Source organism: Ochotona curzoniae, unplaced genomic scaffold, assembly GCF_017591425.1.
Source record: "Ochotona curzoniae isolate NIBS_2020 unplaced genomic scaffold, NIBS_Ocur_1.0 scaffold_4701, whole genome shotgun sequence".
In the NCBI taxonomy this organism is placed as follows: domain Eukaryota; kingdom Metazoa; phylum Chordata; class Mammalia; order Lagomorpha; family Ochotonidae; genus Ochotona; species Ochotona curzoniae.
Genome location: NW_024467122.1, coordinates 67,751,366 through 67,766,715, shown reverse-complemented (window position 1 = coordinate 67,766,715; position 15,350 = coordinate 67,751,366). Strand labels below are relative to the sequence as shown.

Below are 15,350 nucleotides of genomic sequence, written 5' to 3'. Positions count from 1 at the left end.
CTCTCGACGGACAGGCCCCAACAGGAGCCGGGGCCTCGGGTGCGCGGCCGGGCCGGGGGGCCCGCACTCACCGCTGCAGCACCAAGACGACGGGGACCCGTTGGGAAACTTGGCTGAGTCCGGAGCGATGCAGACGCTGGAGCTGAGGTGCGGACACTCCATGGTCACGAGGAGGGCGGCGGCGGGGAGGACCGAGGTCCCCGGGAGCCGGCGAGGCTGGGGGGCGGAGGGACTCGTCCGGAGGTTCCGTCTGGGGTCGCTCCTCGCCGGGCGCTCGGCCGACGGCGGCTCGCCTCCCGAGCCCTGCGTCAAAGAAAGCCAGGGCTTCCGGGCGCCGGGTTTTACCGCGCGCCGCCTCCCTGCGCCCCGTTCCGTAGAACGTGGAACTCCGAGATCCGGGTTCTGCCGTCACCACCTGACTGCAGCTTTCCGCCTTCCCAGGCTGGCCCCGCCCTCCCCGGGCCGACCCCGCCCTTCCCGAGGAGGCCCCGCCCTCCCCGCCCGGCCCCGCCCCCCGGCACTCCCGGGGCCGGCTGGCGGCGCTCGGAAGTGACTTCCCCAACTCGGCGGCTCTGAGGAGGGCCACGGCTTCCCGGCTCGGAGACAGGGGTTTCGGACGGGAGGGAAGGGGGCCGGGGCAACAGGAGGGTGCCAAGCCTTGGGCACTCCGATCCGTCCGCCGCGTTCATAGCCGTCCAGCAGAGGAAGACTTATCTCCGGGTACTGGGTGGGGGTGGATGCAGAGGAAGGTCTCACTTGGCGGTAGAAAAACCACTAAAACCCACACAGCACAGGGTGGAGAGGGCGACGGGAGCGAAGAGCGCGCGCGCACACACACGCACACACACGCACACACACACCGAGGAGTCGCGCCCCGAGAGGCGGAGGCCTGCGTGCTCCCCGCGACCCGCGGCTCTAGCTCTCGGCAGGTGCGTCGGGTTCCGAGCCGGCGACCTCAGCCTGCCCCTCGGCCCTTCCCCGTGACCCGGCGTCACCTCCCGCACCTGCCTGCTGGACGTGAAAGCACCGGGGGTTTGCACGGAGGGAAGGGAGATGGGCCGCCGCGGGGACCCCCGACGGGCCGAGCTTGGACCATCCCCACCGCGCTGCGGCTCTCCATCCCTGATCCCTTTGACAGGTGTCCTGAGGTGGCTTGGGAAAGCCTCGAGGGGCCGCCCGGGGCGGGTGCTACTACAGCCTTGAGGGTGTCCCTAGTTGGTGTTCCTTCCAAAGTAGAGGCTCCTCGGAAAACCCGGCCGGAAGTCGCGCGGGGACAGGAGGTGGGCCGGGGAGGGGGCGGCCATGTGGCAATCCCGAGGGCAGGGCGCGAGGAAGAAGGAAGGGCAGGAAATGATTAACTGGGCCAGGCTGTCTAGTGGTTAGAGCAGGACCCCGCCCCGCCAGGGCGACCTGTAGCAGCCTAGGAGATGGTCCCTGGGGTTACTTCCCACCCTGCCACCACGCTCCTCTGCAAGCTGCGGTAGACCCACCTGGGGCCTCTGTGACAACCTCCCCCAAACACACACACACACCACCCCACACATACACAACTCCTTCCCTCCCCCAGGCATGGTCCTGGCCCTCTGTGGAAGATCGCAAACCCTCCTGCAGCTTTTCAAGTTGCCTTGGTATAGTAAAACCTCGGTCTTGGGCAGTGTGTGGACAGCGCAGATGCCCTTGGAAGCCTGGCCCGCGGGTGTTCTACCTCTTAGGGCTATTGCCTCCCAGGCTGGACAGAATTGCCACTGCCTAGTGGGCAGCTGACACAGGACAGCCTCTTGCATTTGCTAAATGCCAAAAGGTGAGGACACAGCTAACCCAGGCCAAGCAAGGAGGATCAACAGTACCTGATCTTTGCTCAGGCTTGTCTACCCGCTTCCAAGGCCCGGCTCAGCCAGCTTCCCTAGGCCACCCTCTTGCATACCTTGTGTCCTGGGCACCCATACTGGCTCTTGCTGCCTTGTGTATGGGCCAAGGAGAAAGTTCCCCTTTTCACCTTCTCAGAAACTTGGTTTCCTAAGTTTAAATAAACATCACCCCCCCCTACCCAATCCCAGGCCTTTTCTGACCTGGCTGCACCCAGGTGACCAACCTCCCTGGGTGTTGTTGTCCCTTGCCTGTCCCTACCCTCTGCCACTTAAAAACACACTCTTGACCATGGCATTGTTTCACGTCCGACCTCCGCTGCCCTACTCTTGAGCTTCCTGCTTCGCTTCAGGCATAGAGCACAGAGAAGATCCAAGCCATGGATGTTCCACAGGTGAACCTTCGTGAGGGCTGGGGTAGGGGTCAATCTCCCAGGGCAGGCACTGTACATGCCGGTGAATCCCCCCCCCCTACCACCACCACTTGGGAAGATGGTATCTAAAATCCCTTGCAATTCTGAGTGTGTGATTCTGGCAGGTGGAGAGGGGTGTCTTTCTCTGCCTCTCCTCCTCTCTCTCTGTCTGATTTTCTCATAAAAATAAATTTTAAAAATAAAGAAAATAGCTTATACATTGGGAATTTTTTTTTTTAAAGTTTCCTAGCAGACCCTTGCCCTCTTCTTTAACTCAGCTGCGTCACCGCAATGAAGCATCCTTGCCCGAACTCTGGTCCATCACATAATCTCACAGCACCAGCCACATAGTATAGGGATCCCCAAGAGGGCTGCTACCTCCTGCCCATGACCAGAAAGCAGGGGCAAATCATCCCAGGAACCCCCTCTACCCAGGACACCCCAAGGTCTCCTGGCATCCTTACTGGCTTTGGGACAAATCTCTCAGTCCACACTGTCTGTGACCAGAAGTGTGTCTGGCTTCACCATTTATCCCTACTTCCTGATACACAGCAAGCTGCCTTCTCTTCCTGTGCATGCTAGCGTTGTTTTGATCCCCAACCCCCCCCCCCCAATTACTTTTGAAGTACTATTTTCTCAGATGGAAAATTTGGTAGAATTGTAACAGGCTAATTTTGATTGCTACAGGCCGTTTCATAGCGAAGCGCATAATGACTCCCATTCACTCCTGTTTGCATTGCTGTGTGTGTGTTTGCAGCATCTGCATTGTTAACTCTGCTGAAAGTCACCCACAAGCACAGCGAGAATTTGTGGTTTTGTCTCTAAAATGATTTCACTCTTTCTGTTTGGCTTTATTATCAAGCTATTATGCAAGAACTGAAATGGGACATTTCATAGGATGATACTTCCTAGAACCATTTCCCTTTAAAATAAATGTACCTTACCTACATTAAAAAAAAAAAAAAAAAAGCTTCTGTTAGTGTCTTCCTTCCCTAACTGAAATAAACACCTCTCAGAGTAGGGTCTCTAACTGAGTCGCCTGGAGGCCAGATTGCCTGCAAACTGGGCCCTTTCTTGGGTGTGTCTTAGAAACCTTTTCATTAGAATTGCAGAGGGCGTGAGGGGACAGTGGCCGTGAGTCAGTGCGTCAGCCGGAAGAGGCCACGTGGCAGGCACCCTCTGCACCCGGCTGCTGCTCCAGCCATGGTCCACTCAACCCTTGGCCAGCAGGATTCCCGGCCGCGCCCTCACTCAATCAGAGAAGCTGCACTGGCCAAAGTGTGCGGGGCAGGGAGGGTGGAGGGTGGCGAGGTGTTGGTTATGTTAGGGGCCGGGGCCAGAGTAGGGATGCGGGGGAGGGGGGAGAGTGGGCCCTGGAGGGATACGTTGCTGTGACCTCACTCAAACCTTAGCCTGCGGGATTAGCAGCGGCGGGAGCCCAGGCCCTGGGGAAAAGCAGCTCCGCCTCTGCAGCCTAGGTGAGCTCCTTAGACACCTGCTACGGTAGTTACGGTTGAGATGGCTCTGGGAGCCAGCTATCAGTGTACTACTGAGTGCAAACGCTCCTCCTGCCACTTCTAGCCCAGGGACACAGCCTGGCCGTGGAGCGTGGTGATTACTCTGCTGAGATCAAAGACTGGGAGGGAGAATGGGCGTAGCCGCCGGCAGCTTCTACCTTGCAGCTGGTGGGAGAAGTCCACCTGGTAAGGAGCGCTTAGAGCTCTCCTCCAAGCAAGCTTGGGCATCACCTCTCTGGCAGCGGCAGTGTGAAACACAAAGCTTCCCGCTGGCATGGTCACCTGTCCTGCTTTTACAAAAACTTTTCAAAACTGTTCTATCAACACCTTACAAGAGCTCCTTCCTTAAAGATGCTGTGCTTCCTCGCTCCTCTTCCTCTTCATCAGGACACCACAGAACCCCCTTGGGGAAGTCCCCATCACTCACCACCCAGGCTGCTCCCACCACACTGTTCCCAGTGACAGGGCGATGTGGTTTGCAGTTCTCAGTTCAGTCTCTCTTGGGAATGGATCGTCTTCTTTTCTGTCTGGTCTCAGCCCCAAGTGGGGCAGCAGCAAATGTGCATGCAGAGGGAGCTTCATGGAAGTGCTGTTTTTAGCAGTAGTTACATCAGTAATTCCAGATAATGTTCCTTCATGCACTCTAGTATTTAAGAACAGAAGCATCTATTTGTGCCCCACCAGGGTGCCAGATACTTTGACTGCTGTTTTGTATTTCTTCTCTTTAAAAAAACAGATTTTATTTTTTTTGAAAGGCAGAGGATTAGAAACAGTGAGCTCTTCATCCATTGGCTCACTCCTCAATGGTTGCAACGGTTGGGGCTGGGCCAGGTGTCAGGAGCATTAGCAGGGAGCTGAATAGAAAGTAGAGCAGCTAGGGCTTGAACCAGTGCTCATGCGGGATGCAGATATTGCAGGCGATGGCTTAATGTGCTATGCCACAACACCAGACCTACACGTGTTCTTTAATCCTGTGGCAAACTCAGGAAGCAACCAGAGTGCCTGGGGTTCTGGGCTCAACTTCATTCCCAGTCCTAGCTTCCTACTAGTGCCACCCTGGGAGGCAGCTCAAGTACTTGGGTCCCTGCTACCCACATGAGAGACCTAGAAGGAACTACTGGTTCTTGCTTTTGCCATTGCAGCCATTTAGGGAGTGAACCAGTGGATCTGAGCTCTCTTTCCTTTTCTTTGCCACTCCAATAAATAAAAAGTTAAAAAACAAAATTTGGGAGTAGATGAGAGAGGGCATCAGAGAATGTGTGCAAATGGAATTAAAAGAGAAGATGATTTTGGTGCAAACAACTTTGAAATCGGGGGGGTGGGGGAGGGAGGTGTTGTGGCACAGCAAATAAAGCTGCCACTTGAAACATCTCACATAGCAGTACCTGGGATGAATTCTCCATCTTCACTTCGAATCCCACTCCCTGCTAATGCACCTGCCAGGCAGCAGGTGATGGCCCAAGTATCCAACCGGAGACCTGGATTGAGTTCCAGACTCCTGGCTTTGGCCTGGTATAACTTTGGCTGTTTTGGAACATTTGAGGAGTGAACCAGATCTTTTTCTCTCATTCTGTGTCACTCTGCCTTTCCTATAAACATAAATAAATTTTAGGAAAGAAAACTGAGCTTTCTCCTCAAAACTGTTTTTATGTAAAATACATTTCTATGAATCTTTTTGGAGACTCTTACTATTTTCTCTATTTTACTGATTTAAAAAAAAAAAACCTGAAATTGGAAGAAGGTCAAGGGGGGAGGTTGTGGTATGGAGGGTTAAGCTACCACCTGTAGTGCTGGCATTCCTCTTGGCTGCTGGGTTTCAAGTCCCAGCTGCACCACTTCCTACCCAGATACCTGTTAATGTTCCTGGGCAATCAGTGGAAGATGACCCAAGTACTTCAGCCTGATACCCATGTGGGAGACCCGAATGACGTCCCCAGCTTTGGCCTATCCCAGTCCTGGTGGTTGCATCCACTACAGAAGTGAACCAATGGATAGGAAATCACTTTTTTCTCTCTCTCCCTACCTCTTACTCTCTCTTCTCCTCTTCTCCTCCCTCCAAACAAAAAAACAACAACAACAAAAAACAAAAAAAAACCCACTTTGCCTTTCAAACAAATAATGTCAATGTTTTTAAAAAATTAAATTGTACAAACTTGTACAATGTGCAACAGATGTATCATTAGTGATTAGTTATTAGCAAAGAAAGTGGAAGTTTCACCCTTGGCCCACACAGTCATCAGGTCCCAGGATGGCAGCTCTTCCATGGAGACCTGTAGTTCCTAACAGGAAACCCAAAGGGATCCAGGGACATGAAGGGCCTTCTGAATATCTGGAGAAAGAATCACGTTTGTTCAGCAGCCATTATCATCATTAGTATTGCTTCTAGCCCCCCTCCCCCATACACTCACTCTCTCTCTCTCTCTCTCTCTCTCTCTCTCTCTCTCACACACACACACACACACACACACACACACACACAGTTTCTTTGGAGAGCCACAGCACAGAGAGCTTACACAGGTCAGGTCATTGTGGCCCTGCCCCCCAGCGGCTCTTTGATTGTGGATGAGTCACCTGGGCCCCACCCTCCCGCCTGGGTCTTCTCATGCGTGAAACCAAAGTTAGAACTAAATGATCACCAAAGCCTTGTCCTTTCAAGTGAAAATAACATCGCATGTAAAGGGTGGTGTTTTTCTTGAGGTCTTGGCTGATGGGAGGACTGATGTGGAAGATGGAGGAGGATGATCTCAAATCGCTGACCCTGCAGGGGAGCTAGTTGGCACAAACGGTTACAAGTCTGTCCTTGAAACGGGGTCTGCGCCAGACCCAGTGGTTTCAGCAATGTCACTGCTACACTAAACCAGAGGCCTTAAAAACGAGCAGCCGCAATCTCCCCCATGAAGGAAGCAGGCGGAAGGAAACATAGAAAAGAAACCAATGAGCAAACAGGCGATTGCCACACCTCATGATAAGTACCAAGAGGGGAAGTACAGGAAGTTGCTTAGCCACAAACCAGGGGCAGCTAACCCAGGCTCTGGGCCAGTGGGGGTGGAAGGTGTCAAGCAAGGCTTCCTGGAGGAAGTGGCGCTTGACCTGAGGCTGGCTTGATACCTAGGAGTTAGGTAACATGGGTGCTTGGGTGGAGGGTGAAGAGGAGGGCATAAAGCCACAGGCAGAGGGGACAGTATATGCAAAATCTTGAAGAAGGTTTCGGCCAGCCAAGCTTGAAAAGACATTCAGTTGCATTAGTTATCTGGGGAAATACTACTTAAAACCAAGTTGTATACCTAGCTGGAGACAAATGAGCAGGAGTTAGAATGCATCTGGGATGCCCACCGACACACATCATCGTGCCTTGGCCAGGTCCTCGGAGATTGTGTGACTGCAGAGCTTCCAGCACATTGAGTCTGGCACCTTAGACCACTTGGCCACCCTGACACATCCAGTGATGTGAGAGGCTGGCACACTTTGGGAAGTGAGCTCTTGGGGCCAGCACTGTGGCATAGTGGGTTAGGCTGCTGCCTGTGATGTTGGCATTCCTTATGGTTGCTAGTGCCAGTCCTGGCTGCTCCACTTGCAATCCAGTTCCCTGCTAATGTGCCTGGGAAAGCAGCAGAGGATAGTCCAACTGCTTGAGCCCCTGCCATCCACATGAGAGACCTTGATAAAACTATTGCCGCCATTTGTGGTGCAAACCCATGGATGAAGAGAGGTGTGTGTGTGTGTGTGTGTGTGTGTGTGTGTGTGTGTGTGTGTGTGTGTGTCTGACTTTTAAATAAATTTAAAAAAAATTTTTAACGTGAAGAAGTGGACTTTTGATGGGAAAACAAATCTTAAGCTTCGAGAGCCTCCACCTCTGCCTTCCCCTCTTCTTTCTTACCTTTGGTCTGGCCTGGCAGTTAAGCTAACAGAAAGTCAACTTCTCTGATAGCTAGAACATGCGTTTCATCACTTCTCCTGTACGATGCATAGCTATATTGGAAAGAACAGAGCCGCCTGGGGGCCTGTTCTGCCAGTCGGATCACTGTGTGGCTTGGGCCAGCAGCCTGGTCTCCCTCCCCCGCACCACCCACCAGCCCACATTCATGAAATGGGGACAATCGCAGCTGCTTCCAAAGTGGGGCCTTCTGTGCCTGCGTCCCTGACCTGCATATTTAATGTTTGGACACAGAGAACACAGATTCACACTTATGGCCAGGACCATTTCCAGAAGTCTCCAGCACCCATAACCTGTGCATTTCAGTCATTACACCAAAGACCGTATTTTACAATTTCAGTCAATGAGAAAACTTCTCTGGCTGACCCAGCTCAAAGTCATTTTTGGCAGCAGCATGGGGAAAAATGGTATTTGACATTATTACTATCCAAAGAGCAATGGTGGGGAAGTCAGGGTGAGAACTCAAAGCTCTGCTGGCCTTTCTCAGGCACCCCTGGGGCAGATAAACAGCCAGGGTCTTCTGGAAAATTCTGCTCAGGACATAGTGTGTAGAGAGCAGGAAGGTTCTATAGTTCCTCAGAGGAGGGGACACCACACTTCTCCAGCCTTGAGGTGCCCTGGTCAGTCCTGCCACTGCCCTGCTGCTGGCTTGCTGCATTCTGGATAGAGCCATGTCAGAGGGGAGGTGTTCTGTGTTCCTCACCTGGAATGCACCAGCTGGTTCCAGAGCAGGAAGATGGCTGGCCACAATGGAAAACCACTGATCAAGCTGCCAGGCCCTCAATGACAAGGCTGCAAGACCATCATGCAAGTGAGCCCCAGCAAAGCACACCTGGTATGGAGGGGGGAAAATGATGCCCCATTCACTGTGCAGAGCTTACTGTAAACCCTGGAAGGACACGGGGAATGGGGACAGCTACTGCTTTGAGTGCAGGCAGGAAAGGGAGGGAGGGAACTGGTTTTTTACTCTATACCCTTGTATTTCCTTTGAGCTTTTTGCCATTGGTTGTCAAAAAATAAAAATAAATAAATAAATAAATAATAAAATAAAATAAACAAAAAATTCAGTGGTTAGTGTGATGGTGTGCTACCACTTGTAATGCCCACATTCTGTATGGGCACCGGCCGCTCCCGTTCCCATCCAGCTCGCTGCTAATGCACCTGGGAAAGCAATGAAAGATGGACCAAGTCCTTGGGTCCCTGCACCCACGTAAGAGACCCAGATGAAGCTTCTCGCTCCATGCTCCTGTCTGGTACAGCATCTCTCTCTCTCCCCCCCCCCCCACTCTCTAGCACTCTCTGTGTCTTTCAAATAGATTAAATAAATCTTGCAAGAGGGAAAACTCTCACAACACAATGAGATTCTCCCCCTCAGGCCAATGCTGTGTGCAATGAAAGAGACAAAATGAATCTATGGCTCACAGCTAGCCATATTACTTCCTGTGCGTCCTGAGACAGGTCACCCACTTTTTCTGAGTCTCCTACGACCTCACTACAATGTGGACAGGGACCCTCCATGGCACTAGCCATGCCTGTGGAGCCTGGCCCTGTTTCGGGCGCTCTACTCAATGTGCTCTCTCTGTCACTGACTCACGTCACCCCCAGGGACACCCTACTGGAGGGTTACTCTTGCTCCTCTTAATTTAGCTTGTAGGGAAAGTGAGTCCACAGGTGACTAAGCGACTCACCTGAAGCCTCAGAGCTGGGCAGGCTGCTGATCCCCACGGCCAGCCCTAGGCATCTCGGCCTTTCCAATAAGGAACACTTTCGAGACTCAAAGACAAGACTTTTTCATGGCAGGCTGTTGGGTGTAGTGATAGGCCAGTGAGGTTAGGAAAGCTGCGAAGCAGGTGGGGCGGGGGGAGTGGGAGATGGAGAGAGATGTTGACTGTTCTAATGAAGTTAAGATTCTTTTTTAAAGATTTATTTTATTGGGTCTGGCACAGTGGCCTAGTGGCTAAACTCCTCACCTTGAATGTGCCAGGATCCCACATGGGCGCCAGTCCTAATCCAGGCAGCTCCACTTCCCATCCAGCTCCCTGCTTGTAGACTGGGAAAGCAGTCCAGGACAGCCCAAAGCCTAGGGACCCTGCACCCATCTGGGAGACCCGGAAGAAGTTCCTGGCTCCTGGGTTTGGATCAGCACAGCACTGGCCATTGTGGTCATTTGGGAAGTGAATCATCAGATGGAAGATCTTCCCCTCTCTCTCCCCTCCTCTCTGTATACCTGACTTTGCAATAAAAATAAAATAAATCTTTTTTTTAAAAAAGGATTTTATCTGGGGCCTGGCGTGATAGCATAGTGGTTAAAGTCCTCATCTTGCACGCGCTGGGATCCCCTATGGTCGCCAGTTCTAATCCCGGCGGCCCTGCTTCCCATCCAGCTTGATGCTTGTGGCCTGGGAAAGCAGTGGAGGATGGACCAAAGCCTTGGGACCCTGTACCTGCATGGGAGACCCAGAAGATCTCCTGGCTCTTGACTTTGGATCAGCACAGCTCCAGCTGTTACGGTCACTTGGGGAGTGAATCATCAAATGGAAGATCTTCCTCTCTGTCTCTTCTCTCTGTATATCTGCCTTTCAATAATAAATACATAAATCTTTAAAAAAAAACCCGATTTTATCTGAAAGTTAAAAGTACAGAGGCAGAGGGACACAAGGACACACACACAGTTCATCCTTTGGTTCACTCCCCAAATGGCCACAATGGCCAGAACTGGGCCAGATAGAAAGTCAGAAACATCTTCTGGCTGTCCCACGTGGGTGCAGGGACTCAAGCACTTGGATCATTTTCTACTGCTTTCCCAGGTGCATGAGCAGGGAGCTGCATCCTAAGTGGAACAGCTGTAGAACTGCAACTGGCATGCTTATGGGATGCCTGTATTGTACATGGTGGCCTAACCCACTATGCCACAATGCCAGCCCCTTAAGTTAAGAATTTTACCCTGAGAATATAGTGCAACCGTGACATTTTCTGCTTTATACTGTTCTTCTTTAAATTATTGAATTGTAGCTTGGAGGAAGAGGTTAGTTCCTCAGGATGTAGCTTTTAAAAACCCCAGTAGCATGCATAGCCAGCGTGTGGGCAGGACTACTTCTCTCCCTGCGTGGCTCAAGCACATGCCAGGCCAGACCCCGGCTTCCTTCACTGACATCGTGGCCCACCGTGCTGGGCCTTCTTGGGTTGACAGCCTGATGTTACCTCAAGTCTGATCATTTATGACTTATGACTAAACAAAGAACAATTCCAGTAGATTGTTCTCAATATCTTTTTTTTTTAACTGCACTTGGAAAAGAAAAAAGAAAAGTCACCTGCATTTCTTTAACAAAAAGTTTCAAAATTACAAATGAGCCTGAGTTTGGAAGGCATGGGGCCATTTATTTTCCTTGGGCTGACATGCAAACACTCTGCCCACATCAGCCACAGCCCTACCCGCAGCTACCATAGAACCCTCCACTGTTCCCCCAGCACTCCATGGAACGCAGCCGGGCCATTCCCTCTTTAGATCCCTTTCCCCAGGCCTGGCAGAGGACTTAGGCTCAGCCTGTGCTTAAAAAGGGAGATGAATCAAACCCTTGCTTCATGTCTCTCCTGAGTGTCTCCCCTGGAAGCCAGTGGGGGCCCAAGAAGGAGGGGGACCCCATAGAGGCCTTGTCCCCGCCTCCCTCCACAGGGCTCCTCTTGCAGACTCTCACACCTCTTCCTGCCTGCTGTTCCCCAGAAGAAGCCTTCCCAGCTCCTGGTGGCTCCTGGAGGCCAGGCCAGACCTTGACTGGCCTGGCTGCCCCCCATTCCTCCACAGGGCTCCTCTCCTATGTCCCTCCAGCCTGCAGGAGTTGTTCTGTCTGGCAGGGCCTATCATGGAGCCCATCTTCTGGAAATACTCTTGCCAGCTCCCATGCCATTCATATTCTTGCTCTTTTGTGCCCTCCTTCCCTTCTCGTCTCTTCCCCCAGTCCCTGAGTGCGGCTTGATCACTTTCCTTTGTCTCCATTCCCCTGGGCCTTTGCTTGTACTGTTGTGTGCCACATAGGACATTTTGTTCAATAACAGATCATACCTATGATGGTGATCCCATAAGATCTCATGGAGCTGGGAAATTTATTTTATGAGCGACATCCTGTGACAGCACAGCATGTCACCTGTGCTGATATAAACACATCAATGCTGTCAGTTGTAGAAAATATAGTATATAGGATAGGTGCAGCCTTCGGAAACCCTCATGCTACATGGGAGTATGTGAGTTCAAGGCCTGGCTGTGCTCCTAATTACAGCCTCCTGGTAAGGCATACCCTGGGAGGCTGCAGGTGACCACTCAAGCTGCTCAGGTAGCTGCCACTCCTGTCGAAGACATGGATTGAGTCCCCAGCTCCTGGCTTTGGCCTAATCCAGCCCTGGCTGTTACAGGCATTTGGGGAATAAGTCAACTGGTATGAGATATTCTCTCTCTCAAATAAACGACAAAAAATTTTTTTTCAGTATAGCACATATAATTATGTACAGTATATGATTATTGACAATAAATAATTCTGCTACTGGTGTGTGTATTTGCTCTCCATCCTTTTTATTATTATTTTACAGAGTACTGCTATTTGTTAAGTAATAATAATATAGTAAAAGCAAACCTTCGTATGGAGCAGTGAGCTGGAGCAGCCTCAGCAAGCCCAGGCTTCCTGTGTTTCTTGATTGCATCATTTTCTCTTGTGTTCAGTTGCATCGTGTGTATTTTGCTCACTGTGGCCCTGGGAGCAGTAGGCTGCACCATGCAGTTTAGGAGCATAGTAGGCTCTGCCATGTATTCCACGCAGGTTACACACTAGGATGTTCACACGGGAACTGAGTCACCTAATGATGCATTTCTTAGCACACATCCCTGTGGTTGATGGACATGTGACTGCACCTCAGAGACAGCAAACATTTCGACCTGCTTGGAGGTAGAGTCCTGCGTTGTGTACAAGACTGCTCAGGCTAGAAGTTGTGACCCTGGAAGACAACAGCTACCTAAGTCCTTATTCATCTGCATGGGTAGATTTGTGCTGACCCCAGAGTTTTATATCTTGGGTAGCATCTCAGTAAATGTTTGGCTGTCAGTACAGCAACGTGATGGATGGAACCCATGGCTTTGGCAATGCACAGGCCTGAGTTTGGGTGTCCATCTATCTCCAACCTCCACTTGACCCTAAACAAGTAAGTAACCTATCCTCTCTGGATCTCTTAGGTCTAAACACCTAGAAGAGTAAGAGTGCTTACTGCATGGGGTGTTGAGGAGTGAACGCCTGCCTTTCATCAGAGAGATTTCTAACTTCATCCAGCATGTACTTCTGAGACATTTTTACTTTTGCTCTGGCTCCCTGGAGAGCTATCTCCAGGGGAGTAAACAACAGTATTCACATTGTCTGATAGAATGATTTCAGTGGAACACAGGCCTGGTTACAGAGGAGGCAGCACAGACAGAAAGGGTTCTGAAGAAAGTTATGGGTTCGGAGCAGGCAGCCCCAGTGAATTCCAACTAATGAGCTCAGCCATTGCCCAGGAAGTCAGTTCCTCCCATTTCCTTCTGGTAAAGATTAGGACTGATTACATACCTTCCCCAAAGCCATCACCATCATTTTTCTTCATATCATTTGTATTTAATTATTTGAATGGCAAAACCCTTCTCTGGTTCATTTCACCCCTATCCCACCCCACTCCACCCACAAATGCCTGCAAGGACCAGGGGCTGGGCCAGGCTGAAGCCAGAGGCCCAGAAATCAATCTGGGTCTCCCACATGGGTGGGAGGAACCCAAGTATCTGAGCACTACTTGCTACCTCCCAGCACATTCACTGGCAGGAAACTGAATTGCAAGTGGAATAGCCAGGACTTATACCAGGCACTCCTAAATACCACAGAACCAAACGCCTCCTTTCTATCTCCATGTTTTAATTTAAGCAAGAAAGGCAGTTTGGGTTATGGCAAGACTTGACCAGCGTGCCTTGGGCCCTGGGGGTGAGGGGATCAGAGGTCATAAGGGCAAGAATCTGGGGGGCCAGGGAACCCCTCTGATCAGGGAGACACACACACACTTCTGCCAATCAGGTTCTTGCCCTTCCTGTGGTTTCCAGGAGTGTCCCTCCTCAAGAGAGGGCTGTGGCTGGGCAGAACAGTGTGGGTGGAGGATCAGGGGTGGAAGAGACAACGTCCTGTCTTTGGCAGCTGTGGGTGCTTTAGAGCCATTTCCAGCCCCCTGAAAATATGGGCAGAACCCCAGATTTTCTCATGGCTGGGTTCCTTTGAATAAGTTAATTAGCCCTACCAGCCTGCACAAAAACTAGGTTCCCTGTGATAGGCAGTGTGGGGGATTGGCAGGGTGGGGTAGGGAATTAAAGAGTTGCTGCTGGGGACAGAATAGACTACCTGGCAGGATTAGGAATGCTAGGTGGCAGCTTTCCCTTGAACGGTGGGTTCTGGACAAGGATCATGGTACTTGGCTGACTTTTGGGGATCATCTAATCCAATCCCTCTTTTCACAGTTGAGGAAACCAGTCTGAGGACCCCGAGTCTATACATCCACAGCCCAGGACTTCTCATCCTCTTGCTCTAGGACCCTGTACTATGGTGCAAAGCAGGCAAGATGTGCATGACCATGTGTCTGAAAAGGATAAGCCTGGATCTGACCACAGAATGTGGCTCCTAATTCAGGTGGAAACACCAAGTCCCTCCCTTGCCCCACTGCTGGAGGTGGGATGGGAGCAGGAGCACAGGGATGATTTAGGACACGTGCAGATGGGGTCTAGAGTCACATTTTGATAGAATCCAGGGTGGAATTGAGGAAGTGCTCTGACATGACTAAAACTGAACTTCTAAGTACACGGGCATTCTCTTCCTCCTTGTCTGAAACATCACCAGACTCCAAGACCAAAGGAGCCCAGGACACACTGAAGCACCCTGGGAGGCAGCACCTGGCCCCTAGCAATGGGAAAGGAAGACATTGAGTGAAAAACTGATGGTAATATACATGCATTCAAAATAAATAAAAAGTAAGTCCTGCTGGCATGGGTCCAACTAATGAAAAGACTCAAGGAAGGGCAGTGTAGAAAAAGTTTATGGGGCTCATGAGGAGAAGTGCACGCAGCCAATAGAGTTTTGCTTGAACGCCAATTTCTGCACCAGGTCTAGGCACTAGAGAAATCCAATCAGCAAGAGCACAGAGACCCACACAGGTGGAACCAGGAAGAGGAAAACACAAAATCATGTGCAGATTCCAGGTTAAATGGAAAGCAAAGTTAAGGGAAGGATCTGGAAAAACCAAAGATTTTAAGGGAACGGCAACTGCAGCTAATGGAAAGGAGACATGGAGATGCAATCTGAGACACTCCAGGCACATCACGCACCAAACCGCTATGTTCATTCCACCTACTGGGTCACACATACACACAGTAAGAACTATCTGTCTATCTCTGGTCCCTGGAGCCACATGGAGCTCATGATGGTTCCCTGTGCTCCCCAGGCAAACTCCTTGAGTCTGTCACATCACATCCCTTCTGCTTTAGCCTGTACTCTCCTCAAGGAAGAAGCCTCATTTAGTAGATGCTGAACAGGCTGACAATGCTGTGACACAAAATACATGGTCTCTGGGCAGG

At 51.2% G+C, this 15,350-nt stretch overlaps 1 protein-coding gene across 3 annotated transcripts in view; it reads right to left on the bottom strand.

Annotated features, from left to right (window-relative positions):
- Window positions 1-386, bottom strand: part of USP3 (ubiquitin specific peptidase 3) — a 101,264-nt gene extending 100,878 nt beyond the window's left edge. Inside the window, exon 1 of one of the 3 annotated variants that reach the window (XM_040968884.1) lies at window positions 72-386. In XM_040968884.1, the coding sequence (XP_040824818.1) occupies window positions 72-162 (91 nt within the window). In that variant the 5' untranslated portion in view covers window positions 163-386. The remainder of the gene's footprint in view (window positions 1-71) is intronic. The other 2 variants (XM_040968885.1, XM_040968886.1) reach the window with 2 other exon arrangements.
- Window positions 387-15,350: the final 14,964 nt, after the last annotated feature.